At 35.2% G+C, this 27993-nt stretch overlaps 4 protein-coding genes across 4 annotated transcripts; 3 read left to right on the top strand and 1 right to left on the bottom strand.

Moving 5' to 3' along the window:
- Positions 1–2: 2 nt before the first annotated feature.
- Positions 3–5077, bottom strand: LOC110715305 (DNA replication complex GINS protein PSF2-like). The gene is made up of 9 exons (XM_021893873.1): positions 4686–5077; positions 4533–4607; positions 4310–4424; positions 3848–3947; positions 3736–3766; positions 3563–3655; positions 1887–2039; positions 1064–1127; positions 3–358 (listed from the first exon to the last, which is right to left on the bottom strand). The coding sequence occupies exons 1-8, from the start codon at positions 4731–4733 to the stop codon at positions 1107–1109; spliced, it is 636 nt and encodes a 211-aa protein (XP_021749565.1). The 5' UTR covers positions 4734–5077; the 3' UTR covers positions 3–358; positions 1064–1106.
- A 1330-nt stretch (positions 5078–6407) lies between these two features.
- On the top strand, positions 6408–11784 carry LOC110715298 (triosephosphate isomerase, cytosolic). Its single transcript, XM_021893866.1, has 9 exons — positions 6408–6566; positions 7530–7605; positions 7700–7823; positions 8880–8964; positions 9088–9220; positions 9752–9846; positions 10552–10630; positions 11280–11362; positions 11489–11784. The coding sequence occupies exons 1-9, from the start codon at positions 6528–6530 to the stop codon at positions 11534–11536; spliced, it is 762 nt and encodes a 253-aa protein (XP_021749558.1). The 5' UTR covers positions 6408–6527; the 3' UTR covers positions 11537–11784.
- A 4048-nt stretch (positions 11785–15832) lies between these two features.
- LOC110715297 (receptor-like cytoplasmic kinase 176) lies at positions 15833–18930 on the top strand. The gene is made up of 6 exons (XM_021893865.1): positions 15833–16076; positions 16630–16907; positions 17109–17244; positions 17340–17482; positions 17603–17726; positions 18025–18930. Exons 1-6 carry the CDS (start codon positions 16019–16021, stop codon positions 18522–18524), a joined length of 1239 nt encoding a protein of 412 aa, XP_021749557.1. The 5' UTR covers positions 15833–16018; the 3' UTR covers positions 18525–18930.
- Positions 18931–19724: 794 nt separating this feature from the next.
- Positions 19725–27698, top strand: LOC110715300 (probable dual-specificity RNA methyltransferase RlmN). The gene is made up of 10 exons (XM_021893869.1): positions 19725–20114; positions 20220–20295; positions 20444–20541; positions 21370–21471; positions 21601–21687; positions 22109–22225; positions 22900–23003; positions 26275–26414; positions 26489–26625; positions 27093–27698. Exons 1-10 carry the CDS (start codon positions 19839–19841, stop codon positions 27279–27281), a joined length of 1326 nt encoding a protein of 441 aa, XP_021749561.1. The 5' UTR covers positions 19725–19838; the 3' UTR covers positions 27282–27698.
- Positions 27699–27993: the final 295 nt, after the last annotated feature.

Here is a 27993-nt window from a genome sequence, read left to right as displayed (position 1 = left end):
TATGCTATAACATTAGATAAGTACTTTATTTAAGGGATAAAAAAAAATTGTAGTTAGTTCAACAAATGTGATCGAGAACCCAACTATCTGGGCACTAGACACGGAGATTCTCTCTATGATTTGCAAGTTATTAAAAAAAATATCCGAAAAAAAAAAAAAAAAAAAAAAAATTTGTTCATGTTAATGATCAATCATCCACGACAACCCATGACCAAAATACAAACAACGCTAAAATAGAATTAAAGAAAGGAGATTTGTTCAATGACTTACATAGATTATGTGCAAGATACATCAGTTAGCCTAAATTATACTGTAGAAAGCCATGTGCTTGTTGAGCAGGAACCACAAAGGTAGCAACCTGTCAGGAATGAGTGAATTTTCAATTTCAAACTTTCAGGATCGTCGGGCAAAATGACATATTAAAACAACAAAACTAAACGCAATCAACTGCTTCTCGAGGAAAACATGTACTTGACATTAATGGATTACAAAAATCAAGTTGTCATGCACTTCTATGTCATTACAATTTACTCTATAATACTGCCGTACGAGGAATAATAGTAAAAGCACAAAGCGGCAACTCATATTATGGTCAAAGTAACCTCTTATTATTGTTAAAGACGGCCAGTTAATACATGGTCATCTGCTCATCTCTCCTTGAATAGATAAACCGCCATAACGGCTGGCATGCAAACCACGATGATAAAAAATAATTCTAAGTCGAGTATCTTAACCAATCTTATTTTTCTGCTTTCTAACCTTCGATAAACTATTTCTTCTTTATTCAATGACTGGTTAAAGTCAATGCTAAAGATTTGAATACTTATTGGAACTCCTTTATTGACTAAGCTGATGTCCTTGTATGTTCCTGAACACTGTCTAACAACACTAATTATATACTCCATATAAGGGCTTTGTTTGACAAAAGGAGCTTCGCATAAGTTTAAGCTCAAAATTAGACTGTTTCTATAATTTTTTTCAGGATATCATGTTAAATTTCCGACTTGTTAGTGCTTAGCTAGCATGCGTCAAATTTCAAGAACTTGATCAATTGGAAGCTTACCAACGAGGAGGAACAACTAATCTGTTCTTGGGAATTGACTTTCCTACCGACGACGCAAATCCCTCTGTAGATAAAAAGGCAAGAAAGTACAGGGCATTAGACAACTATAATTTTCCAAGTCATGCAGTCAATGATGAAAACCATTCTTACTTCAACCTAATTTCTATATGCAACAGCCTTTAAACATCATACCTACTATAGCATAATTTTAAGTATTTCACAATTCAAAAGTAGCCTCTGTCCCAGGACAATTTTAACATCAACAGAGGCATGATATATATTAGTCACAAAGGCACATGCAGAAAAGCCACTTGTCAATGGTGAGAACAAAGTGCTTCCTTCAATCACAAGCAAAAACATGGAAGAGCAAGGTGCACAATTATGGAATGGTATATCTTTAGAACGGTATATTTCTAGGATGGCTGATCGGTGTGTAAAGAACGTCTGAAAGAGTTCAAGCTCAACAGTCTGAACACCAGCATGTTAATAAGTATTAGGAGTACAACTAATGGAAAATTGTCAAGTTTTAGTCAGAATTCAATGGCCAAAACAAGTAGATGTATACGGGCAAGACATGTTAGCAATACAAATGGTTTCACACCTCACCATAGAAGAGAAGTAAAAGCAAACATTCAGCAAGGAAAAGTCGGAAAACACTGAACCTTAAAAGCAGCCTAACAGCTATTCAACACTAGCTTTTACATTAGATGATGAGGCCTGAACCAGAATCCAGAACAAGCTTGAGAGCACATTGCTCCAAGAACTTCTAAGGCTCCAACCCTTTTAGCATTAACAAATGTACACTTGCAAAAATTAAACTTACTCTGGGCCCACGGTCAGTAGCCTGTGGTTGTCTAGTAGGCATTTGAACAGGTTGTTGAATCATCTCTGGACTGTCATGCTTGTAAAATGACTGGAGTGTTCTCACAACAAATGGGCGCACTATATTCACCTCCATTGCAGAAAGATTTTTCAGCTAATACCAAATCACAGGCAAACAAAACTAATCAGAACAGCCAATGGATACACCTCATGTTTTCACTTAATCAAAGATCAAATTCAAACAAGCAAATCCACATATCCACAAGTTCAAGATGGCACAATAAAATTTGGTACATCCAGTCTACTTTAAGTGATCGTGTCAGGGTCCATACTGAAAATTAGCAGCATTACTCCCCCACCGCACCCCACAAATGTGTCCTGAAAAAGAGCAACATAATATGCAAGGGAGTTGCCTGAATTTACAGCCATATACTTATCAATATCTAACAGGAACCAGAAAGATTGATAAATAAAGACATTACACACAATCTTTTCTGTTAGTCAGGTAGTAAATTAGGAGTTTCAATCGTTAACAGTAACAAGCTGACACCAACAGTTGGACCTAAAATCAACATCACATAGACAAAAGCACTTATATTTTTTTATAGATAAAACAATCAGAATACCCAGATAAAAACTTGAATACAAACCTTTGCACAAACAAACACCTATAGTTTGCCTATCGTCTTCATGGTCTAAGACAGTAACTAAAACAAACTCCTATGCTACATCATTGCGAAGGAGAAAATTTAAGTGCAATTCCATCTCATTGTAGCCAGTCTGATCTAAACCAAAAATATTCAATATGTTTGTCCGTTAGTTTTAATGACAAGCCATCTATTAAAATTTGTCCAATAAAATCAAATTCCTTGAATGAAGCCTTTATATGTTGACTATATTTGCTAAGAATTACGAAAGCATTCAAACCATATAAAACTGTAAGACGTTATCACTCAATTGTCACGCTAAAATGTGCCTCAAGATATGAATTTCAGCATTAAACATTTTTAATTGGTCTTGAATGTTATTAATTGAGCTTATTTAGCTAGAGAAAGTACTTGATAAGAGCAATAGAGCACAATGATCACTGCCTCATCATTCATCAAGTTCTGTTGCTGAGCACAAACAGATACTCTGTGAAATATCTATGTTCCTTGTTCTCAATATAGCAAAAATGGCACACACTACAGTTCCACAGCCATATCATTTTCCCATTTGGCAAGATAGCTTCACCATACTTTACACCCATATTCCATTAAATGAATAAATGTATCATGCTCAAAGCTGCCTTCTTCTGTCAAGTTGAGTCATAAAAAGTGTCAATGTTGTTCACTGAGACTGATCTCTGAATTCATCATAATGGTCTTACAAAATCCTTTGTTATAACTAACATCGTATTCTCAGAACTGTCACTTGAATAACCCCCCCCCCACACACACACACACACACACTCTTCCCATTACTTCAGCTTATTACTCTTACTAATATGCCAGGACAAAGCCAATAAACTGTTGAAATTACACATATGCATTTTCTAAAATAAAGCAAACTAAAGGGCAAAAAACCACCAGCACATTCTCTCAATATGCTTCATAATGATTCATGAAAGGCACAACTAAGAAAAACAGTCATGATGTCTTTGTTAAATGAAGCTTAGTTTGAAGCAACAAACAATACCTTCACCGCATGCGTCCGAGCAGAGATGGTCTCCAAGCCAGACTCGACTTTATGGAATCTCACATCCCTAATGTCTTCAATGAGAGACCTCACCTGCATAACATGAGTGGGCTAAAGTCTCAGCAGGGCAAACATCAAATGCAAAAAACATGTTTCAAAAATCTTCAACTGACCATATATATGTCTGGAATATCATCCCTGGCACTGGCATAAAACAAAATCTATTAGTCAGTTCAACCTCTTAAACGGTCATGGATCAAGTAAACTCTGTTAATTAGGACTTACTGGTCAAAGAGAAGCCGAGAAATTTCGATATAATGGAAAGGTAGTGGCTGAAACTCCTTAGGGGAATCTCGTTCAGACTCCAAAACTTGTGTTAACCTCTCTGGTATCCACAAATGTATATGTCAAGTCGTTAACACACCCCGTGAAATTATGTCATAACACAATGCAATAAAATCGAATTACATATATAAATACTGCCATATCTTCATATTCCAACAATTTAATTGGCAATAAAACAAAATTACAGCCACAATGCGCACACATGTTGACATAACTCATATTATAAATCCACTTTACTGTAAATTTTATTTGAAAGTAAGCTCTCTATACAACAAGACAACTTCCTAATTGGATAACTTTTATGTGATCTGCGGTAACATAGTTTGTCGTATACTATATGCCGGTTGTATACTAAACAATCCCATATTCAATTGACAAGAAAACTCAGATGAATGTGCTCACCAATGGACATCCACTCGGGTGGTCGAACCGTGCACTTCCCTCTTTTCTTCAATGCCACAGCAAGCCACAAAGGTACTTGTGTTGCTATTTGGGGGCGGAATGGACCATAATCACCCTAATAATCAAACCAAACCACCAAATTCAACCTTCTAATAAAATCAATTAGGGTTTATCCATAAAATTTTGACAAAAATAAATAAATAAAATTAATCAGCAAAATTACCGATATCAAATTGAGAGGCTCCATTCTCATATTAGGTACAATTTCAATCATTTCATCTTCAGCCAAGAATTCCATCTACAAAGTCCAAAATATTGCATTTCTGACTAAAAATAAATAAATAAATAAAATTGATGAAGATGATGTGAGGATTACCTCGGCTGCTGTAAATACTGAAGACTGGGGATCTGATTGGCCCGCCATTTCTGGAAAATCAGCTGAATGATTGGCTGAAATGCTTAAATTTGGAGTTCGTCGCCTGAATTTTGCCTAAAATGATTGATAAAATGGAGTCTGGGGAAAATTTTGGTTGCGTTAAATTGCAAACCCTAAATTATGATGGCGGGAAATGAATGGACTAACTAATGTCACTGATATTCACCTTTTGAATTTTTCTTTATATTAAGAATTTTTTTTTTTACGGGAATATTAAGACCTTAATATACCCTCAGTAATTTCTATTAAAATCCACTAATAATTATGGTAGTCTATGCCACAAAAAATACAAAGTACAATAACAAGAGAGAGGTGCTGTGGTCTAAGACGTCGCCTTACATCCTCGAAGTGTGATGTTCGATTCTCATCAGTGATTTCCCATTCATAGCTATCGATCTATTAGTTGTGCAAGGCAACGCAAAGCTCTAACATCCGTTTACAATTTTTGCTACTTAATGATGTCATGCATAAAAAAGACAATTGATAAAACGAAAGTAAAGTAAGAAACTAGGTTATATTAGCTTAGGCAAAATGCTAAAAGAGGTTGTTAGACAAACCTAAATATCTATATATTGGATACTAAAGGATTCAGACTATGTTAGTGGTCTCATGGAACTGATTTTGATCAAACTTTATGTCGAGAAGGACTGCAACAATGACATTTGATTATAAAGTTATCATAAAACATTTGGTTAAGTTTTGTATCAAAATGTATAGTCTTCCTAGGCTGGGTTTGATTAGCTTTCAAGACGAGGGGTTGCAAATTGTTGAAAAGTGATTAGTCGAGTCCAAAATGACCAAGTTTATATTAATCTCACATGAGACAAACATAAATTACCCTATCATTTATAACACGTTCACCGACAATTTATATATTCATCACCTATCTAAGGCAGGTGCATACATATAGCTATATGAACATAAACCTAATTTTATCCTTGTTCGATGACTCAAGTGGATATATACTACCCACTTACCATCCACAATAATCTTATTTTGAAAAGAATTATGGTTGTAGATACAAGGTCTACATTAAAATGTGAGGCCGTAAGATAGAGTATATAGATATAGGGCGAGTATGATTTCAAATCTATCACATATGTACTAGACCAACACCATCATATACAAAATGCTTGGAAGTAGGAGAATTTTCTTACCTCCCCCCTCTACTCTCAAGCGTTGATCTGATTAAACCTGTGAGAAGTGTCGGTTCAGTAAAATCCTTCATCTTACCTATTTATTAAAAAAATACCATCATATAAAGTAATATATATCTCATGCTTGAATGATACGTACCCGTTTAATATCTATCAAAATTACCCATATTTGTTCAAACTACAATAATTGGCATGGCAAAAACCGCGAAATTATGCAAACATGAAGCCATCCATAGGATTCGACACCGCCTAGGTGTTAGTCAACTCTCAAGTCTCAACTCATGTGCTAGTGACAAGGAGCACACCGTTTTGTTCGTCACTTGTCAGGCTGTTGCAAAACTCACTCACACCACACACTTTAATCTATGGAAAATGTCGAAATTACCCTCGCAAAACGCAATAATAATGAACCTTGTCCAAAGTGTCAAGGTCATAAACGTAATTTAAGCTCAGAAGTTACTAGAATATCCAAATATTCGCACCCGCCGAAAACCACACATAAAATAAACTATCCACTCACCTCCTTCCCTTCACATCTGATCGAACTCACAGTCACAGAAATCTCAAAACCTAACTAACCTCAAAAAACCAAATCTCAGAAAATTTTCAATCTTCTTCTTCAAAAATGGGCAGGAAATTCTTCGTCGGAGGCAACTGGAAATGCGTCAGTCTCATTTTCCCTCTCCTATTCACTCTCTTTGGTTTTGAATTTTTATCGATCTGTTGTTTATGTGCTCATTAGAAATGTTGATCGATTTTGCTTTTTGTGTATTTTTTTTGATAATTTGTTGATGTAGAGTTAATCTGGTATTGAATTTGTGAAATCGTCGTTGAGTATGAATTTTAAATTTTTAATTTGAACTATTGATCAAATCTAGATAATGATGCCGTTTATTTTGTGTTGATCTTTGTGATTTGTTTGTTGATGTACGATTGAAGCTTTTAGTATAATTTTACGAGTAATCAGGGTTAATTAATGCTTGATTTAGTTGTTTAATTAATTCATATGAAGTTGTTTGATTGTTTATTTAATTGGACAGTCAAATCAGCAAATAAGATGTTGAAGTAGTTCAATACTAGCTAAGAGGTGGAAGTTGTGACTAATCTAATCTCATGGAGTAGTAGAATTTTAGGAAGAAATAGGGTTAATAATGCTTGATTTAGTTGTTTATCAATTAACATGAAGTTGTTAGGTTGTTCATTTGATTGGACAGTCAAATCAGCACTTAAGATGTTGAAGTACTAGCTAAGAGGTGGAAGTTGTGACTAACTTCATGGAGTAAGATAACATGATTCAATTTTAGGAGCATTTTGGTAACATCTGGAGTAAGTATGTTTGATTTAATTGTACTTAATTAGTGTATCGTCGTGTCTGATCATGTGTTGATTTATGTTTCTTTAGACAAGTAGGAGCTGAATGGCATATAATATTTTATATTAAACTTCATGATTGCATTTTTAGAATAGACCTTACTATAAAATGGTGATGAATTTAGTATCTATATGATATTATATATATGGAGTTAATGGAAGTTGTATATAAAATCAATGTTGATTTGAGTTATTTCAGTATTAACTAATTATTGATGTTAATTTATTTATTTTTACCTTTTCCTTGTTGCTATAGAACGGGACTTCAGGAGAGGTGAAGAAGATAGTAGAAACTCTCAATGCAGGGAAGATCCCATCAACTGATGTTGTTGGTGAGTGATTGTGAATCATATAAGGAGTTTGTGAATTAATGTGCTTTATGGTAGACAGGGCAATTAAAATTCTTTTTTGTTTGGTTGCTTTCAGAGGTTGTGGTCAGTCCTCCATATGTTTTCCTTCCCGTGGTGAAAAGCTCATTGAGGCCTGAAATCCAAGTTGCTGCCCAGAATTGTTGGGTTAAGAAAGGTGGCGCCTACACCGGTGAAGTTAGGTATGTTGATTATTTTGTTCTGTCTCTTTTTTCTCGGTTGCTTTTGGCTGCATTTTTTTGTAGGTTTGCTTGTTTGTGCTTTTACTTGACATATTTATTCATAATAATTTCCTGTCTCTTGATTATGTGTAGATGTCGTTGGATTATCTGACCTTTTTGCAACCAAAATATCTCATTTAGATGTTCACCTTTATAAGTCTCAAATCTCTCAATACGTGGGGGGTGTCATATGGATACTTGTCCTGGTGGTTATTTTATGTTTTCACATGTTTGTTGCACACTATGCTTCTTAATTCAGTTATTGATTTGGACTTCATTCCATGGCATTGCTTTCTTTAAGCATAATTTCAAGCAAGAGATGGATTTGAGACGCTGACTCTTATGCTCATTTTTATGCCTATTGTTTCCTGTCCATTATGGGTCATCTGTATTACATATTTAAGCACATCATCAGGGATTTGTTGCATGCAGAGTCATGTGTAGTAGGAACCATTCATAATTAAGGCATCGTTCTTGCATGATGAACTAGGTCCCCCTAATTTTATTGGCACATCTTAGATTTAGTACCTTTCATTTCTTGCTTGTTTTGACCGGGTCTGATATATTAGGTTGCATGATATCTGTGTTGAGCTTACTAGAGCTTGCTTAATACCAGTTATCTAATAATGATTTAACCTTTTTCTTTATGTCATTGATGGTCATGCAATTTTTTCCATCATGTTAGTTTTGTTACTTTGTTCATCTGAGAGATTTTCCAAGTACAAAGTTTATAATTAATAATGTGAAAATGTGTGTTTTAGATGATGGGTGCTGTTTATCCTATGAGTTGGACAAATATATAGATGAATCCATTATTAAGATACTTGTGAAGAGTTTTGTTATGAAGAATGTCGTTTCTGAATGTTATTTTGGGCTTGTAATTTGTCATTGACATTTATATAGAACTATCAAATTTAAAAGTTGTTAACTTTGTCCTTGGGGGCTATCAGATATTAGATGTGTTTCTAAACTATAATTTATATACTTCTATCTTATTTGAAAATTTTCTAAATGCAGTGCGGAGATGCTTGCTGACCTAGATATTCCATGGGTCATCCTCGGTCACTCTGAAAGGAGGGCTTTGCTAAATGAGTCCAATGAGGTAGGATTTGCATTTTCAGCTGAGTTACTATTATCATGGTTGTTTTTGCAGTGCATCTTTTTGCCTTGGATAATTTCTGTATTCTTTGCTATTTATTTCTGATATGCATATTTCTTCCTGAAGTTTGTTGGGGACAAGGTTGCATACGCTCTCTCAAAAGGTTTGAAGGTCATAGCTTGTGTTGGAGAAACCCTTGAACAACGGGAAGCTGGTACCACTATGGAAGTTGTTGCTGCACAAACAAAAGCAATTGCTGGTACATGTTCTGATGCTTATATTTGATAATATCATTGAAAATGTTGTGCAATTTCGATGTAATATTGAGCTTGAATGTGACTAGTCCAGCTTAAGACTAGATGGGATTCATTTAGTATATTAATGCTTTAAATGTGTGAACTAATCAAATTTGTCTGTAGCAAATATCTATGTATTATTATAAAACATAACTCTATTGCGCATAGTTTAGCATGTTCACCATGGATCCCCGGTATCTACCCAATATCCCCTGTATCTACTCAATTACCTCACTTTTGTGAAAAGTTAGTGTACTGATGTTGGTAAAAGATGAATAGTCATGTATAGCTTTGTCTAGCAGAATATGGTTAATGACCTCTATATGATTATGTGCTCATGTTAAGCCCTATCTCACTATGTGGAATTTATTCTTAGTTATGCATGCACCTTTATATTACTATAGTTTTACTTCTTGAGCATGATTGGATTGTAGATGTCAAGATTACTTTATGATATTTCTGACATCTGATCCAATATGATTTTATTACCACAGACCGAGTAACCGACTGGACAAATGTAGTTGTTGCTTATGAGCCAGTATGGGCTATTGGAACTGGAAAAGTTGCATCTCCAGAGCAGGCTCAGGAGGTATATTTTTAGTTTTCTTGTCCAAATTGGGGTTGGAGTTGTTTTTTGTTCTTTCTTGCTGCGTTATCAAATTTCTGCCTCTCTTTTAACAATACAGTAGCTAAGTGTGTGGTTATGATTCTATGATGACTTAAAAAAAAAAAAAAAGGATTTAATTGCTTGGGGCAGGTAAGGCTATGTAGATCTCTGACCTCAAGCCTGGAATGGTTTTATATTGGGTAGTTGTTGCATTATACATTCATGTCTTTTTGGTCTTATTAGTTGTTGCATTATGCGTTCAAAATTTTAAAACAGAAATTGCAATATGCCAAGTTGCCAACACCCTCAGCGTGTTTACCAAAGAACTGGATAGAGCTACTCTTGCATAAACAGATAAATAAATAAGTTAGATTGGGTTCAAATATTCTCCACCAATTATGACATATATTTTGTGCTTAACCATGTTTATTTATTGGGTCGGGTTTTGGCTTCTACACAAACGATGATCTATCTTATTAATTTATACAAGTATTATTTTTTTTCTCTAATCAAGTATAGCGGTATTTGTAGAATTGTAGCTGGTTTTAGTTTTGCTTTCTACAATCAGCTACCAAAGTTGTAGGCCTTGGGGGTTTAAAATTCTTATTTTATTCTAGTGCATGAATTTATTTTTAGGTTTACTGTAGTCATAACTTTTGTGAACATTTTATTTCATTCATACAACAGGTACATTGTGAATTGAGAAAATGGCTCGCGGCCAATGTCAGTTCTGAAGTTGCTTCCACCACAAGAATTATCTATGGAGGTACTTCCCTTCTTTTCTAGCATCCTTTCTGTCCTTTGGCCTCGTCTTCTATCCTAATGCCTGACATACTCCTAGCTTGTGTTTTTACTCCGATTCTGTTGATAATTCTTAATCCTGCGTCTATTTCATAGGCTCTTGTGTCTGAGGTGTGTTACATTTGCTCTTGCTCTTCGAGTCTTCCCCATCTTTCGGTCTGCTAAGAAACTCCATTTAGCTAGTACTACCTCTAGTTCCCATGTGAGGAACATTCTATCGAACCTAGCTGGCCCTGAGAATCAGCTTGTAAAATTCTGAATGTTCGTCTGAGGCAGGGTTCTGAAACCCATAAAGTGTCTTTCATCTGGATCCCCATCCCCCATCTTTGTTCTGTTGCATAAATGAAAGAAAGCAACATGATGCTCTGTACCAATAGAAACCAACTTGCGCTTATTCTTTCTGAGGCTTATCTATTATCTATGTTGCATAATGTAACTCTTCAAAAATGCTTCATGCTTTTTAATTCCTCATCAACTAAAATCTCCACATTTTGGAAGCTTTATTTTGAATTAGCACAAGAGACGTACAAGAGATTCATGTACTACGTAATTCATTGAATCTTTCCATTCTTCTAGATAGACTTCTCAATCGATTACGATGTTTGGTGCTGCAGGTTCAGTTAACGGTGCTAATTGCAAGGAGCTGGCTGCTAAGCCTGATGTTGATGGTTTCTTGGTTGGAGGAGCCTCTCTAAAGGTATGTTTCTCATCTAACTTTTGATCTTCTCCTTGCCAGAACCTGCTAACTGCTTCATACAAGTACAGTGCATTTTTTTTTTCTTGCTCTTGATCCCTAATCAAGATTGATTTTTCCTTTGTTCAGCCGGAATTCATCGACATTATCAATTCCGCTACTGTCAAGAGTGCTTAAGTCTACGGTGTATGAAAAAGCTCTTGTTAGGAGCTGCATTTTAGGGCGATTTTTTTTTGAAGCTGCTTTTGAGAGAATAAACTATAATCTGTATTTTGGCTTACCAGTAGCGTTTGGCTATCATGTAGTGGAAATAACAATTTGATGTAGAACTATTTCACTGGATGACAATTACCCAGCTTCATTTTCTGTGTAATCTTAAAAAAAATTTCTCTGCCCAGTTTGAAGATTTGACTCAGCTTCTAAAAGATACTTTGTCGTTGATGTTACATAACACTGCCGAGTATTGATGTTAATGTAAACAATTCGGAAAAAAGGCAGGTCCATCTGAATTAATTAACACTACTGTGAGGTGACTGAGGTCTGTTGTTAAGCAACATTAAACTGGCTTATGAATTGACCTTCTGAAGTACTCAATCCGTTTGACCTTTTTTCGCATATATAAACTAGTTACTAATTTCGGACAGAGGAAGTAACAACAGACAATGTACGAAAATCATGGCTAATCTTCTTTTGAGGCCTACTTCAGTGTAGAAAATGTTCTCTTTGGTTTAATGAGGGACATCGGTGTAGGTTGGTAGGTGCAATAGGATCTGTATAATAAAGGCGCATCATTGTAGGTGTGAGGAAGCTTACCAAATTAAACATGTGGGCTTAATGCGAGCCGAAACACCAGGTTTAGAGTAACTAGTTTCTTGGTCCCAACTGAAATAGGAAGCTATTGCTGTGTGATGGGATTATGTCGAAGAAACGATCAAATAGGGTGGGTATTGGGATGGGGTTGTGATTGTGGTTAACATCATTAGGGTTATCCATCTATCTACACCTTCATGCAAGTCATACAAGAAGATAAAAGTCTCTTTGAATTTGTCTCACGAGTCTTGTGGTGTTAGATGTCGACTACTGTTTTTGGACTAGTTCATACTACTACACTAGTACTATCAATTTGAAGTAGGGTTTAGTAACTCGCCATTGATATTATTATAGGTTTATACACCTTCATGCAAGTCATACAAAAAGATTAAAGTCTCTTTGGATTTGTGTTGCGAGTCTTGTGGTGTTAGATGTCGACTTCTACTTTTGGACTAGTTCATACTAGTAATATCAATTTTAAGTAGGGTTTAGTAACTCGTCATTCATATTGTTATTGGTTAAGGAATAAGGATTTTGTTTAATGAATTGAAACTTTCTTATCCGTAAGCTCTTTTGAATTTAGTTTGCAAATTAGAATCTTGAAACTTTATCTAACAAAGAACTCTAGTTAAAAGATACTGTATAATATAGTGATGTTTCTTTTAAATGTACGAGTATACGAAAATAAGGTGCACGGACATACCATTTATTCTATCACAGATTATATAAGAGAATCTTACTTGTCACGTGCAAAATACGTGGATAGAAAAATATGAGAGGAATAATAGATGATCGATGATATTAAACTTAAGTCACTGCCCTTTAATTATAGTTTGTAGCACATTGGGTGTAGTTATCCATGTGCTAGTAGCTAGCCTATCATTAAACTAGTCTACACTCTATCCAAATGGACATCAACATCCGTTTAATTATCTTTCATGTCATCACCAGAATAATAAGCAAGCTTTTAGTATACGTTTTTAGCCTAATACGTACGTATATAAAATCATATATTATTGTCATTTTTAATACCAACTTTTTTTTTTTTTTTTTTGAAGACTTTAATACCAACTTATTATTATTCATCATTCGTTTATTTTTATTTATTCTTGGATAAGATTCATCACTTAAAATTTTGATACAGTATTAAAAGTATTTAGCACCAAAACTAAAAACGTACTTTATTACGAGAATGTTGTATTGGATGAGTTTTAAATAAAATTACTCCGTATATATCAATGTAATAAAAAAAAATTATCAGCTGAAAATTGAAACATGAACAAAATTTCTACCTTCATTAACAAATAATAAATTCGTTAATTCGTTCACTACATGCCCATGATTATGACATGACTGGCGTCATGACAATTAATCGTCTTTCACTGAAACACCCATATTATTTTATTTTCATCAGCTAAGATTTTTGTCTATTTCTTATTGTTGGGGGTTAGAGGGGAGGTTGAGAATTAGTATTTGTATCATTTGACCCATGTTATTCTATGATTATTATTTGTCAAGGACTACGTAACTTTTTTCATATAATTAAATATTTATTCTCATTTTTAATTTGTTGCAAATGGACAGTAGTTCTCAATAATACAGTAGCAGACCTTCTCTTCTACTTTGACTTTTCTTAATACAATGAAGTTTTAATTTCCTAACGACTCAACTTTTTTAGTATGAAAATTGGTCACCAGCTTATTTTGTTCAATACTCCCTCCGTTTTTAAATACTTGCTCCATTTCTCTTGGGCATGTATGCCGATGCTAATCTTTGATCAATAATATCTTTAATTATCAATAAGTATAAATTCTAACAATAGAAAATTAATAATCTATTTATTGAGATGATTCCAACAAGTATCCACAAGACTATATTTTTTCTTGTGTATAAATCACAAACATTAGTCAAAGTAAGATAAATAAATAGTGTAAAAAGTAGAAATGAAACAAGTATTTAAAAACGAAGGGAGTGTATAACACATGAACAATCAGATTACTTTTTATTTATTTATTTATTTCTTATAAAAGTAGTTACTTTGTGATTCTATGAAATCAGTTTTATAAAAGTTATCGATCCTTTAACTAATTTACTTTTATCATACTTTAACTAAAATAAGTATTGAAGGATATCTATTATCTTATGTCAAATTAACTATTGCTCCAAATCAAATGTGTGTATTGCCTAAAAATGAAGGGCGTATGGTGATAACTTTCATATTTTAAAACTTGTCAAATAATATGACCATGTATTTTCCTCAACAACTCTTTATACGTCAAAAAAAAGAAAAAAACATGACGGAGAATAAATTAAAGCAACCACGGTGATTTGAACCGATCTAAGGACTCTGCATCCTTGTGGAACTGGCTACGTTGCTGGTTGCCATGCAGTCTTTTCATGTACTTTTCTGGTGTCTAGAATGCTTACTAATTCTTCATGCTCTTAAATTATTAGGTAAAAGAAAAAGCTAATTAAGGCCCCTCATGCTTATTGCTTGAGAAATTGATGACATTAACATTATTATTATAATGAAAAGCATCTATCATTGTAATAGGACTAGTAGCCTTGACTTATTGCCTTGTGAAAACTACTGCTAATTATGGAAATGTGTTCTCTAATAATGACATTAAAAATATTACAACTAGTATATTCCAAGACGTGAGGCCATGTATTTTGAAGAATGAATTTGACCTTCACTTGTCATTATTCTTGTTGGTAGATACTTTGAATTTGGATAAGTTATTTTGTATGAAAGAATAATTTTCTCCTCTTTCAATCGAAAAATAAAAATATTCTCTTGATCTGAGGAAAAAAAACACTATATAATCAACTTAATTAAGAATTCGTTCTTGTTAATACTTGTAGATAGAAAATTTTAAAAACATTTTTTGTTTTATTGAACTTTATTATTTATCGAGATGATTTCTTTTGATGGTCAAGTTGTTAAGATAAGTTCAACGGAATGGTTATACCATAAATCAATTTTTTTATAGAATTTTATTATTATTATTAAAGTTAGCAAAGTACAAAGAAACATGACTAATATGAAGTTGAAACATGTACTCATCACCCACATGTTTGATTTTGGCATTAAGATTATTGAATATACCAAAATCTTTTCATTCTATTTGCTGGTCTCATTCTTAGACGAATAGATACTCATGTTGTGATAGGAAAAAGAAAAAAAACTCTTTTTTATTTTGATGTAGATAAAATCACAAATCACGACTGATAAGGATGAGATTCAATTTCAAGTATTAAGTACAACACCTTTTTTCAAACTTTACCAACTAAGCTAGCTGATATCGACACAAAACAATCTGTGTGTACGTAATGATGATGGACAATGGGTAGATCATTATCTCAATTATAAAACATGAATTTCTTGACCGTAATCACCAAATCCATCTCCCATAACATACACACACACAGATGATAGATCAGTTAAATTAGCACTACCTATAATAAACTATTCAGTCAACTCAAAAAGTCTACTACTGAATTATTTTAAACTGTAAATAATTTAATTTTTCCTTTTTTCCGACTGCATGCCAGGCTAGTTCGCGCAAAAAGCTATTGCAAAACGTTGAAAATTCTTTGTTTTCATATCAAATTGCTCTTACCTCTCATTTTCCCCTGTCTTTATCACTTCTATTAAAATCTTTACTACAACTTGCTTAAATTTCTGGGTATTTTCCTTTTTTAATTATCTTTTTCTCACTTTCAAATAAATTCTACTCTCCCCTTCTTACCTGAAATCTGTTTATTTTTTGCAAAAAAAAAAATTCCCAAAAACAGGAGCTTCAAGCTCAAGCTACCAGGAGAAATTTTCCTGAATTTTGAGCTTTAATGGGGTGTTGTTTAAGTATTCAGATTAAGGCTGATGAAAGCCCTGTTCATCATTCTGGTAAGCGCTCACTAAATTAATTATTTTATGGGGTTAATTTTTTTTGCATTTTACACTGTTTTAGTGTTTGATTTTAGTTTATTTCATGTTATATTTCATATAGTTATACATACATCAAATAATGTTTGATTGCGGTGTTGGTTGGTCAATTAATTTCAAGTGAATTTTTCATTTTGTTATATTTTGATTAAATTGGTGTGATTATTTTGGTGGGTTATTTGAATTCTCTTATTCTTTTAGTCATATATACATGATTTTGCATAATCTACATGGTAGAATTGGATTACTTGTTCTTCAAAGGGGATGATAAAGGATAAAAGATTGGAACTTTAGAATAGTCAACTATAGATTAATGCTAAGGTTTACTAGATTTTGGGCATGGGACAATGTCCATTGTACACCCAAGGCTATTTTAGTAGCTAATTTGATTTCGAGATTTGGAAATAATCGTCGATAATATTGTAATTGTGATTAGATATATATAGAGCATACTTTGTACTATCTCTATGTCCATTACTAAGGTTTTAGTTAAATTGTTTTTGTTCTTATAAAGGTGGTGGCAATGACCGGGCTCAATCTGAAAGACTAAACCTAAGATCAGAGGGGGAGATATTGCAATCGTCGAATTTGAAGAATTTTTCTTACAGTGATCTTAACCAAGCAACTCGGAATTTTCGACCTGATAGTGTGCTTGGAGAAGGTGGCTTTGGTTGTGTGTACAAGGGGTGGATTGATGAGCATACCTTAGCTCCTGCTAAGCCTCGTTCTGGAATGGTCATTGCAGTCAAGAGGCTTAATCATGAAGGATTCCAGGGTCATAAAGAATGGGTGGTAAGCATTACTTTCATGGCATATCATGTTAATCTACTGACTTTTTGTGAGATTCTTTTGATTCATTGCTCAATCATTAGGCTAGTTGTTTCGTCTAAATTATCGTGTTCGAGTTCTGCACTTCTGCTATTCTTACCTTCTGTTGATTTGGGTGTCTATGTGGATAACTCTTACTAAATCACTGTCTGTTTTGAAATGCAGACTGAGATCAATTACTTGGGGCAACTACGACATCCTAATCTCGTGAACCTGATTGGATACTGCATAGAGGATGAGCACCGCCTGTTGGTATATGAGTTTATGCCTCGTGGTAGCTTGGAGAATCATCTATTCAGAAGTGAGTTATATAATAAACTTTCATCTTCTATGGACTGAAGATTAATTTGCTGGTTTCTGTCTTCTAAATTGTGGAAATCTGTTGTTTTTGTACAGGATCATCTTATGTTGAGCCTCTATCCTGGAATCTCCGAATGAAGATTGTTCTTGGCGCTGCAAAGGGGCTTGCCTTCCTCCACAGCCCAAAGATTAAAGTCATCTATCGAGATTATAAGCCTTCTAACATACTCCTTGATTCAGTAAGTCTAGCTCCTGTATTTTTTTTTGATTTTTTTTTTGAAAAATAGCTCCTGTATATTATATTAACAAGTAATTCTAAACTCTCTTGCATTGTTTAACATTTCAAATGTGTAATACAGGATTTCGATGCAAAGCTTTCTGATTTCGGTTTGGCTAAAGATGGGCCATGTGATGACCAAGGCTATGTATCCACACGAGTCATGGGTACCCAAGGATATGCAGCTCCTGAATATGTAGCTACTGGTAAGAGAAGAGTTCCTCTCTCTGATTTCTCTTAACACATGCCTGTTGTTTCAAAGCGTTACAATCGTCAAATGTTTTGATATTAATTTAGGGCTGAGCATGAATATACAACTAGCTCCATTGGACTTGATTGTAAAAAAGTTGGATTTAATCTGTACTCCTTAAAATTTTTGGACCTTCAGACTTGATTAGGAGTCAATCCATTGTTGTCCGAATTCCAAGCACAAGGCCAAATTTATTTGGCTCTTGGATGTGTAAGCTATACTCTGACATTGAGTTATATTTGCATTTTCTGCAGGTCATCTCACTCCAAAGAATGACATCTACAGTTTTGGGGTCGTTCTCCTTGAAGTACTGACAGGAAGACGAGTGTTAGATGAAAACCGGGCTGTCAAGGAAAGGGACCTAATTAAATGGGCAATGCCTTACCTTCGCAAGGAAAAGGTAAGCAGGATCATGGACACAAGAATCCAAGGGCAGTACTCTTCAAGGTCAGCAAAAACCATAGGGAACCTTGTTATCCAGTGCCTGTCAGTAGATCCAAGGTTCAGGCCGAATATGGTTGAGGTTGTCTCAACACTAGAGCAGCTCCAAGACTGTAAACCCAAGGGTGGTGATTTATACCCTGCTGTCCCTCGTGATTTATATCCTGTCAACACTGAAGTAAAGCAGAGTTTTAATCCGCAAAACCAAGGACCCAAAAATCGGAGGAGAAGTAACATTGCTAATGAAATTTGCAAGGGTGGTATTGTTATTTCTCCCGATACTACATCATCTATACCACCTGTTCTTAGCTAACAAGAGTTCTTTAATTTTCTTTTCTCATCTTTCGGTTAAACTGTTGAAAGGAGGGTAGGAGTTCAGAGAGTGTATGTGTATCTCATGCTGCATATGATTTAAGAGCATCTGTTATGGAATGAGAAGAGATAGGTAGGTAGGTTGTGTTAGCATTTGGGTTTTTCAATGTAAATTGAAGAACTTGGGTAATGGGTGTACTAATCCCATGCTTTGGGTTATGATTGTACAGCAAGTTTTTATTGTTGTAACTTTTTACATTGTGTGGAGTAGATTTATTTTAACTTATTTAACTTTTGTTTGTTTGTTTGATAATATTTTTCAGAGGTGTTGTAATGTAAAAGATTTGCTTGCTCCTCTGAGCTCAGTATTCTGCAATAATATGTCTGCATGATATCAGACTTTTCCATCTTCGAGTGCTCTTTGCCTTTGCTCTAAGCTGTATGTAGCCTTCAGAGTTGTAGCCTTACCACAATTTACTCAAACAGTGTCTAATTTGATTTAGAAAGGACTGCAAAGAGCAATAATGTAGACAAAATTTGATTTGTGGTCTCGAATTCCATATGTATTACTTTACTTACCAACCTACAATGTTAGTTATTTTGAAACTTAAATATTCCACCAATGTAAAATTTCAGTTTTAGCACACACAAACCATGAAATTGAGAAAACTTCAATACAAAAACCTGATCTACATTCATATTACATCAACGGGCCAAAATTACTCTCTTACAAGTAACTTGTATATCATAATTATTTATGTGGAATCGAAAGTTTACCCTTAATATTCATGTAAATTTTTTTGTTGCAAGGGGAAAGACGAGTGCATTTACAGGAGACAAAAGATCCATAAGCAAATACTTTGCAAGGTAATGACTCAATACAATGACCACCGCTCTAATGTGAATGACACTAATCTAGTCAGGTGATGACCAATAACATTTCCTTTCCTCTTGACTCGGAAAAAATTATCATTTAGTACCTACAATAACAAGGACATTAGAAGATTAAAAGTTCTTAAAGCACACAATCCCTTCACTCTAGTCTTTGGTCCCTATTTTCAATACATAGTCCAAGTACGACATAAACCGATCCGATCCGATCCGATTAACACTCCTTTCAGGGGCTCTCCCTAGGTAGCCAAAAAAAGTTTCACTTTAACCTCATTCCGCTACTAGTCGCCAACTTGGTGCAATACAAATTGCTACTCTACTTGTTACTCTTATCATCCATTCACAAAACATACACAGAAAAACACAAACTGAGGTTTTGGGTTTTTCTTGCATCTTCTTCTTCTCCAAAACAAAGCAACCAACAATGGCGCTACTACAGCAAGTATGGTCTATCCCAATTGCACGTGCCTCAATCCACTCACGTGCTTTTGCCCTCACAATCTCCTCTCGTTCATTTACGGCTGTTGCTGCAGCTTCTCCTTCTCCTCCTACTATTGCAACTACTACTGCAACTAGTATAAATACGACGCCGTCTAACCTTTCAAAAGCACCGACTGCCCGTGCGTCACTTTCTGACCCCCGGGTTCTTCTCGGCATGTCTGAGCTTGAACTTCAACAACTTGCCCTTGATTTTGGCCAGGTAATTTTTTTTTAAAATGAAATAAATCTTGTTTATACCCATGAATTTTATTTGATTTTTTCATGATTTTTGATGTTTAATTGATGGAATTTTGTGGGAATTCAGCAAGGTTATAGAGGGAAGCAGCTTCATCATTTAATATATAAGAGGAAGATCAAAGAAATTGATGAATTTGTTCAGTGTAAGCCCTTAATATTTCTGATTAGAAGTGTTTAATTTGATTGTTTTCTATGGTGAGGATACAGGAGTAACATATTGCATTTTTTTTAAAATAAATTGGATGTATTAATTAGTTACTAATTAAGGGGTTTGTTTAATTGCGGGGAAAGTGCCACAGGCATTGAGGAATGAGCTGCAAGAGGCAGGATGGAAGGTGGGCCGTTTGCCGGTGCATCATATGGTCACTTCTACTGATGGCACTATTAAGGTTCAAACCCTTTAAACCCCATTTGGTTTCATTGCTGAAATTTAAGTGTTTCTTGGTCTTGTATTGTTTTGTGTAACTCTGTTGGATTGCTCTTTGGTGTCGGATTTAATTTTGAATTGATGTATTTTGCGTACGTTGCGAAGTCAGAATTCCCAATCGAAAAGCATGGATTGATGGGAATTGGAAATTTCTTACTCCTAAAAGGCTAGGGGGGTAAGAATGAAGACATCATTATAATTTTACTAGTGTTGTTTGGGATAGGGATTTCTATTTAGGCCCTGTTCTTTTGAGCCTGGCAGAGCAGAACAGAGCAGGGATTAGCACAGCAGAGCAGATTTCAGCTGAGCAGGCAGGGCTTCCACACATTGCAGAGCAGAGCAGGTCACAACAGGGCAGGGCAGGCAGAGCAGATTTCAGCAGAGTAGATTTCATCAGAGCAGATTTTAGCGAGCAGAGCAGCTCTAAAGAACAGGGCCTTAGAGTGTAAATATTGCCCCTTTTTGTAAAATATATGTTGCTATAGGTTTTGAAAAAGCTTTACGTGAATTTGTAGATTGAAAGCTGTTGTACATGTTTTAAACTTTTAATATACTCCATATTATTGCAATGTTCTCTTTTGTTGATTTACTTTAAAAGGGTGATAGTAATGTAGACTGAAGAACAATTTATCAATCTGAAAAACTTTCTGCTTTTGTGATCATCTTCAAGTGTGATAGAACTTACTCTGACTTAATTCTTATTACTGGTGTATGCTTTTGGTAAAATGATGAGGCTATGAATGTTTGTTCTTTTATTTGGCCTCAAAGAATCTTTGTATTATCCCTGCAGTTACTGCTAAAGCTGGTGGATGACAGGTTGGTTGAAACAGTAGGAATACCAGTGACAGACGAGAACGGTTCAGTAAGGCTTACTGCTTGCGTTTCATCACAGGTCATTTTCTGAAACAGGCCTTAATTTCGGAATAACCCTCTGCCTTAACCGCAATAAGCAATATCTTTTTTGTTCATTTAAAGTCGATTACTTTTGTTTGTCCATCTGATCTTCATGTTTTTGGAGTAGGTTGGTTGCCCATTACGATGCTCGTTTTGTGCTACTGGGAAGGGTGGTTTCTCGAGAAACCTTCAGAGGCATGAAATTGTTGAACAGGTTTGTTTAGTCTCTATTCTGTCTATTGCAAGGTCTTACTTGTTATTAGTCCAAAAGCATGGAGCCATACATATTATGTAGCATCAAATTTCAATTGATTGAACTGAGTTCAAAGGGCAACAACTTATATCAAGAAGTAATTACATAGTTCCTGTCAAGGATTTCATTTCCTCATCTATTGCCATATCATGAGTTATGCTTAAGAACTTAAATGCTGCAAGAGGCCAAGAGCTTCTTATATAGTCTGTTTGTACTTTTTTTTCCCCCATTTTCTGCTTCCCAATTCTGTATTTTACATTTTACTTTGTACTACCTGAAATCGAGAAAATTTATGCTGAATTTAAATTTTTAAAATGAATGAGCTGTATTTATTTTTCTTGTGTTTAATATGGCATTAAAATTTTTATAATTTTTTTTTCAGGTCTTGGCTATAGAAGATATATTTAAGCATCGCGTCACAAATGTTGTTTTCATGGGCATGGGGGAGCCAATGATGAACTTGAAATCTGTTGTTGAAGCCCACCGATGTCTGAATAAGGTAGTGTCTATCATCTGTAGATTGTAAGCACTTTTTTTTTTCAATACATTAGCATGGGCCTAAATTACCCAGCTCTCTAAGCTGTTAAACTGCAAGAGAGTGTGTGTATCTCCAGAGACTGAATCTGGGTGTTAGTAGATGACCTGAACTTGGCCAGCCATGTCTTGCTGATCATGGTTTGTGGCTTTTTTTCTTTTTTTTTGTTGTTGTTGTGGCGTCACTGATTCACTGCTGAGGTTCATCAATTTACTTCAGTAACTTAACCTAGTTGCATTTTAAGTTTTGAAAAGCAAGAACATTAGGATCTCTGTCCAAATCGACAATCTGGAATTCTTTGTCCATTTCTCCTATGTCAGAAGAAAAAGAAGGGAACATTGATGAAACTGCTTAAATTTAATAGTCTTTCGCCATGTTTTTTTTACTAAGATGCGAGCTCAATGGGAACAATTGCCCTACTTTTGACACAGATGATAAACATGTGTCTTTTGTTTTTTTTTTTGTTTTTTGGCATGTTATATATTCTCTTTATGTCGATCCATGTCAGTCGACCCCTAATCATTTTGGGACTAAGGCTTTGTTGTTATTGTTGTTATATATATTCTCTTTGACTCAATTGGCTTGGTATGCTAGTTTTTTCTTTTATGCTCATTTAAAGTGGCCATCTCTTATTTCAGGACATTCAAATTGGGCAAAGAATGATCACGATATCAACTGTAGGGGTTCCTAACACAATGAAGAGACTGGCTACATACAAGCTTCAATCCACATTAGCTGTCAGGTGCATCACTCTGAGAGTTTCTACTAGTATTCTCTTTGGAACTATGTGTAATTATTTTGGTCTAATAAGCTGCGCAGATCTGTGGCTTACTTGTTTATCTACCTTGTGCTTAGTGGTCTTATGTGTACTGGAAGCAGTACCACTTTCTTCATGCGTTTCCCTTAGTTTGGTTAAGCTGTTTTGTGATGCTAGTATCAATTATCAACAACAATAACCACCTAATATGATCTCGTTATAGTGATATGAATTTCCAAACGTCCTGGACAGTGTTTAGGTGGCCCAAAGACTTCATTGTGGTTCATTATAGGACTTGTATATTGGATATCTTAATAATTCTCCTGGATCTGACTTCTGGTCTTCACTAAGGCTAGTCTGTCAATGCTGTAATTATTTGATCCAGGAGACTTCTTAGTTATTCCTTGGAAAGGTCTCACAGTTCTGCTTTATAGTCTTTTGGCCCTTCATATTATATTTTCTAGGTCATTGTTTGATGGGTGTTATATGTCCTTCTGATAGATATTGTAGACCCCGAGCAGTATAGAGAAGCTAGCCTGAAATATGTCACCACCAGTATCTTAAGTAAACGTTGCATATGTTGTCTAATAGGCCTTTTGACCAATCTGATTTTGCATTGGGAGGCTTGATAGATAGCATCGTAGCAACATTAAACCAGTGATGCATCATGATGAAATGAGCTTTCGTATCTTCATTTGATGTAAATTTATTAGTATATTCCCTCGTTCATTGTTGGGACTTGGGAAGGTGGAAAGAACATCAAACAGTGCAGGAGGTTTTTGCTGTAGACAGATAGATGGCTTCCCGGGGCGTTGTGGGGTCCATGGGAAGCACCCCCAACCCCTTTCCTTTTCGGTCTGGATAAGTAAAATTGTCCAAAATTCAAGGCAATACAATACACAATTAGACCATTTTTGAAGGTTTTAGATCCAGTGTCGATTTTTTTTAGGATGATATGGGGATAAATCCTGGGATCATATAATGATGTTTGGAACTATATATGACCACTAGTCGGGCATATTAAGGCTTGTGGTTAGGGGTGGCAAACGGATCGGATCAGGTCGGGTTCGTGTTCGGGTTTTCGGGTTTCAACCTCCAACCTGAACCTGATCCATTTAAGTTTTTGGGTTGAAAACCCCAACCTAAACCTGATATTTTCAGGTTCGGGTCAACCCGAAAACGACCTGATTTGAACTGATTTTTTTTTTTTTTTAATTTTTAAATTGGGTTGTTTTTTTTAAATTGGGTTGATTTGACCGAAAACAATCAATATGCAGTAATTAACAACAAATCGGCAACAACTACCAACATGCAGAAATTAACAACAAAAAATTTAGGTGTATTATGATTATTAACCAAAAAAACACAATCGAATAGAAAAACTGAAATTAAAAAATTTAAAAAAAAAACCAACACAAAATTAAAACAGAAAATTGTCTTTGAAGGAGAGGAAAAATTGAAGATGACGGTGAAAGTTTTGGAGATGTAGAATCAGATCGACCGAAAACCCATGTAGTTGAGCTTGAGGCTTGAAGTTCAGCTTGAGAAGATGTACAAGTAGAACTCAGACCAACCGAAAAATCAGCTTGAACGGTTGAAAACTTGAAATTGAATGATGGTGAATTGAACTCAGATCAACCGAAAAGGAAAAACCCCGGCTTGAGACCGAAAACCCAAATCAACAAATTTGTATGATTTTAGATTTTTTAGAATTTTAGAGACCGAAAACCCAACTAGAAATTGAACGATCAATGGTGAATTGAATTCACATATGATTTTAGATTTTTAGACTTTGAATTATGAGAGAGAAAATTGAGAGAAAAATTAAACTAGATAAATAAACTGCAGTTTACAATATGAGAGAGAAAGTCTGAAAGTATGCTGGAGTTTTGCTAAGAAACGGCTTAGAGAGTGAGAGGTGTGAGCATTGAGATGATTTTAAGGTTTTAGATTTTATATAAGGAGCTATATTTAGGCTTGGGTCGATTTACATTAGGACCCATATTTTTTGTGTGTTGTGCGACTGGTTGGTATTTTTATAGTTAAGGTTATTTTTTTTTTTTTAAATATTCGGAAATTTGGGTTAAGTGGGTCATTTTCGGGTTGGAATTTTCAACCTTAACCTAACCCATTTAATTTCGAGTCGGGTTCGTGTCAACCCATTTAAGTTTTCGTGTCGAAAATCTCAACCCTAACCCGCTATTTTCAGGTCAGGTTCGGGTTGGGTTTTCGGGTCGGGTCAGTTTTTGCCAGCCCTACTTGTGGTGGCCTAGAGTTAATTAAGGGAGACGTGTACATAAACGGCTAAATTACAGTTTAAAGGCAAAATGGATTATTACAACTACCCAAATGGCCTCTCGAGATGTTGTGGGATCCATGGGAAGCACCTAGACCTTTTTTGTTTCCGGGTCCGACAAAAGTAAAAAATTGTACAAAACTAAAGGCAATTCACACTTTCGGACCAATTTTTCTAAAATTGAAGTGAATGCATATGGTGATCCCTTGGGTCATATTTGTTGGTTTAGAACCATAACAAGCCTACCAATAGGTTCCAACCACCCAAATGACCTTTATTTTAGCATGGCTTACTTGGGACTTAAAAAAGGAATGAAGTAGCATTTTTTGGATCTATATGTGAAAAATTAAGTCATGTACCTATACTTCGTTTGCTATGCACCTCTTGGTAAACTGCTCGGTGCTACCAAACACCAAGTATTCTCCCAATTCCAGCTACAGATGTACCTATTGGTAGCTTGCCATGTTAGAGTGTTGGGGTATTAAGACTTTCGTCTTTTGAACTTTCAATTTGTCATCTTCCACTTCTAGTTGTTCAGAGGCATGTGTGATTTCCTTCCCCTTGTCTGTCTTTTGTATTGATTACTGAATAGTAGTACAATTATTTCTTGGGGTTGGAGATATCCAGAAAAAGCTGTTCTCTTTAGTAATGAATATGGAGGAAATTGGACCAGTGACTATACTTTTTTTGGATGGAGAGAGTAAAACCCTTTTCAATCTTTTCCATCCCACAATAATATTTGTTTGTATTCTTTTGTAACTGCTTTGCAAACTGTTCTATTATTGCTTTTACCTCTTATGTTGTACTACACTATATATCACATTTCTAGAATGTGTTTGATATTGAGTTGTTTTTTCCCCAATAATTCTGATTGCTTAGGTTTTGGCATATCTAGATATTCCTAGTGGTGATGGTTTTAATTGCTTATTAAGCAGCTTTACTCTGTAACTTGTGCTTCAGCTTACATGCACCGAATCAGAAGCTTAGAGAAACGATCGTCCCAAGTGCTAAAGCTTACCCCCTGGAAGCATTGATGCAAGATTGCAGGGATTACTTCCTTGAAACTAATCGAAGAGTGTCTTTTGAGTACACTCTTTTAGGTACTATGCTCTTTAATTGTGCCATTAGAGTTTGGGTGTAGTGCAAAAAGTTCACTGGCCAATGTCTGTTTCAGCTGGAGTAAATGACTCAGTAGAGCATGCAAAAGAGCTTGCCGAGCTACTACATCAATGGGGACGTGGTCATCATGTGAACCTGATACCTTTCAATCCAATTGAGGGCTCTGAGTATAAGAGGCCCTACAGAAAGGCGGTATGTTTGCTTTCTTTTGTGATGTTGAATTCTTGCTTCTAAGTCTCTTGGAAATCCCTAGCTCAATTTTAGCACTAGCTGGCCATTAGATTGGACTAACTTAGAAATTAGCAAAATTAATGAATTCCTAATGGCTGATGGGGTGAGGGAGGGAAGGTATAATAGATCTATCTCAGAGATGGGAATTGAATATATAATCTTAGGGACATTCTTGACATATATAGGGGCATTCCGGGGTTTCCTGAATCCTGATTATATAGGGATCAGTTTGAGAAGAAATTCCTCTTAGTTTGGATGATTTTGCCCAATTGACCCATCTCCAAGATCAGATTTTCATGACTTTGAGGGTCCGGACTCGTAGGAAGGGTTGGGGAGAAGATCATAGGACTGTAAGGCAGCAAGATTTTTCGTTGTCACTCGAACATCAATATTGACTGGAATGCAAATATGTTTTATAACTACTACAGGTGATTGCCTTTTCTGCTGCTCTGGAATCTCGCAAGATAACCACAAGTGTACGTCAAACAAGGGGACTCGATGCAAGTGCAGCTTGTGGACAACTGAGAAATGAGTTTCAGAAGACACCTTTGGTTAAAGATGCTGATGCTGCTGGCGCTGAGATGCAACAGTCTCAAGAAGTCGCCCTTGCTAGTTGATGGCATCCATCAGATTCTGCGTCACTTTTGCTATAATGAGGATATGAAGGAAACTTGCATAACCTGGTGCCAGACATAACTTCGTGCATTTCAACTTACATCTTTGGTGAAAGAGAAAGGGGACTGAGGTCAAGATTTTAGATGATAATGTTGAGTTATTGACAAGAAACTATTCCTCGTTGCTGCCTAGTTACAACAGCCTACTGCTTATAATTATGGGTTATGATTCTCAACAAACGCCGGGATTTTTGAAGATGCGTACAGTTTTGTAATATCAACTCGAATTGCATAGCTTAAAGAGAACCTTGTGGAATTCATAGCTGCTTTCTTCTTTTCTTTTTTTTTTCAACCTATTGTTGTAGTAATTGTTTTTATTATTTCATAGCATAATGAAATTTCAGAGTACAATGATTTAAAGAGTTAATCTCTGTGATCGACACTTTTGCAACACGAAAGGTTGACCAATACAGAGTAATATCTTTAATTAACAATTAATGTAAATTATACAAAGTTGATATTCGGTAACTATACATTGAAATAATTCTAACAAGTATATAATTAGATAGATTTGATCTTATATATATTTTTTTTTTGGTGGAGGGCAGGTGATGAAAAACGATCATAAGATCTCCTGGAATCGGAAGGGAGCTCTAACCGCTTGAGCTATCTCTTAGTCTCATTTGATCTTATATACGGAGTACGTAATAAATTA

The sequence above is a fragment of the Chenopodium quinoa genome, unplaced genomic scaffold (assembly GCF_001683475.1).
Source record: "Chenopodium quinoa cultivar QQ74 unplaced genomic scaffold, ASM168347v1, whole genome shotgun sequence".
NCBI lineage: Eukaryota > Viridiplantae > Streptophyta > Magnoliopsida > Caryophyllales > Amaranthaceae > Chenopodium > Chenopodium quinoa.
The sequence above is the reverse complement of the archived record's forward strand: the minus strand, read 5'-3'. Positions and strand labels throughout refer to the sequence as shown.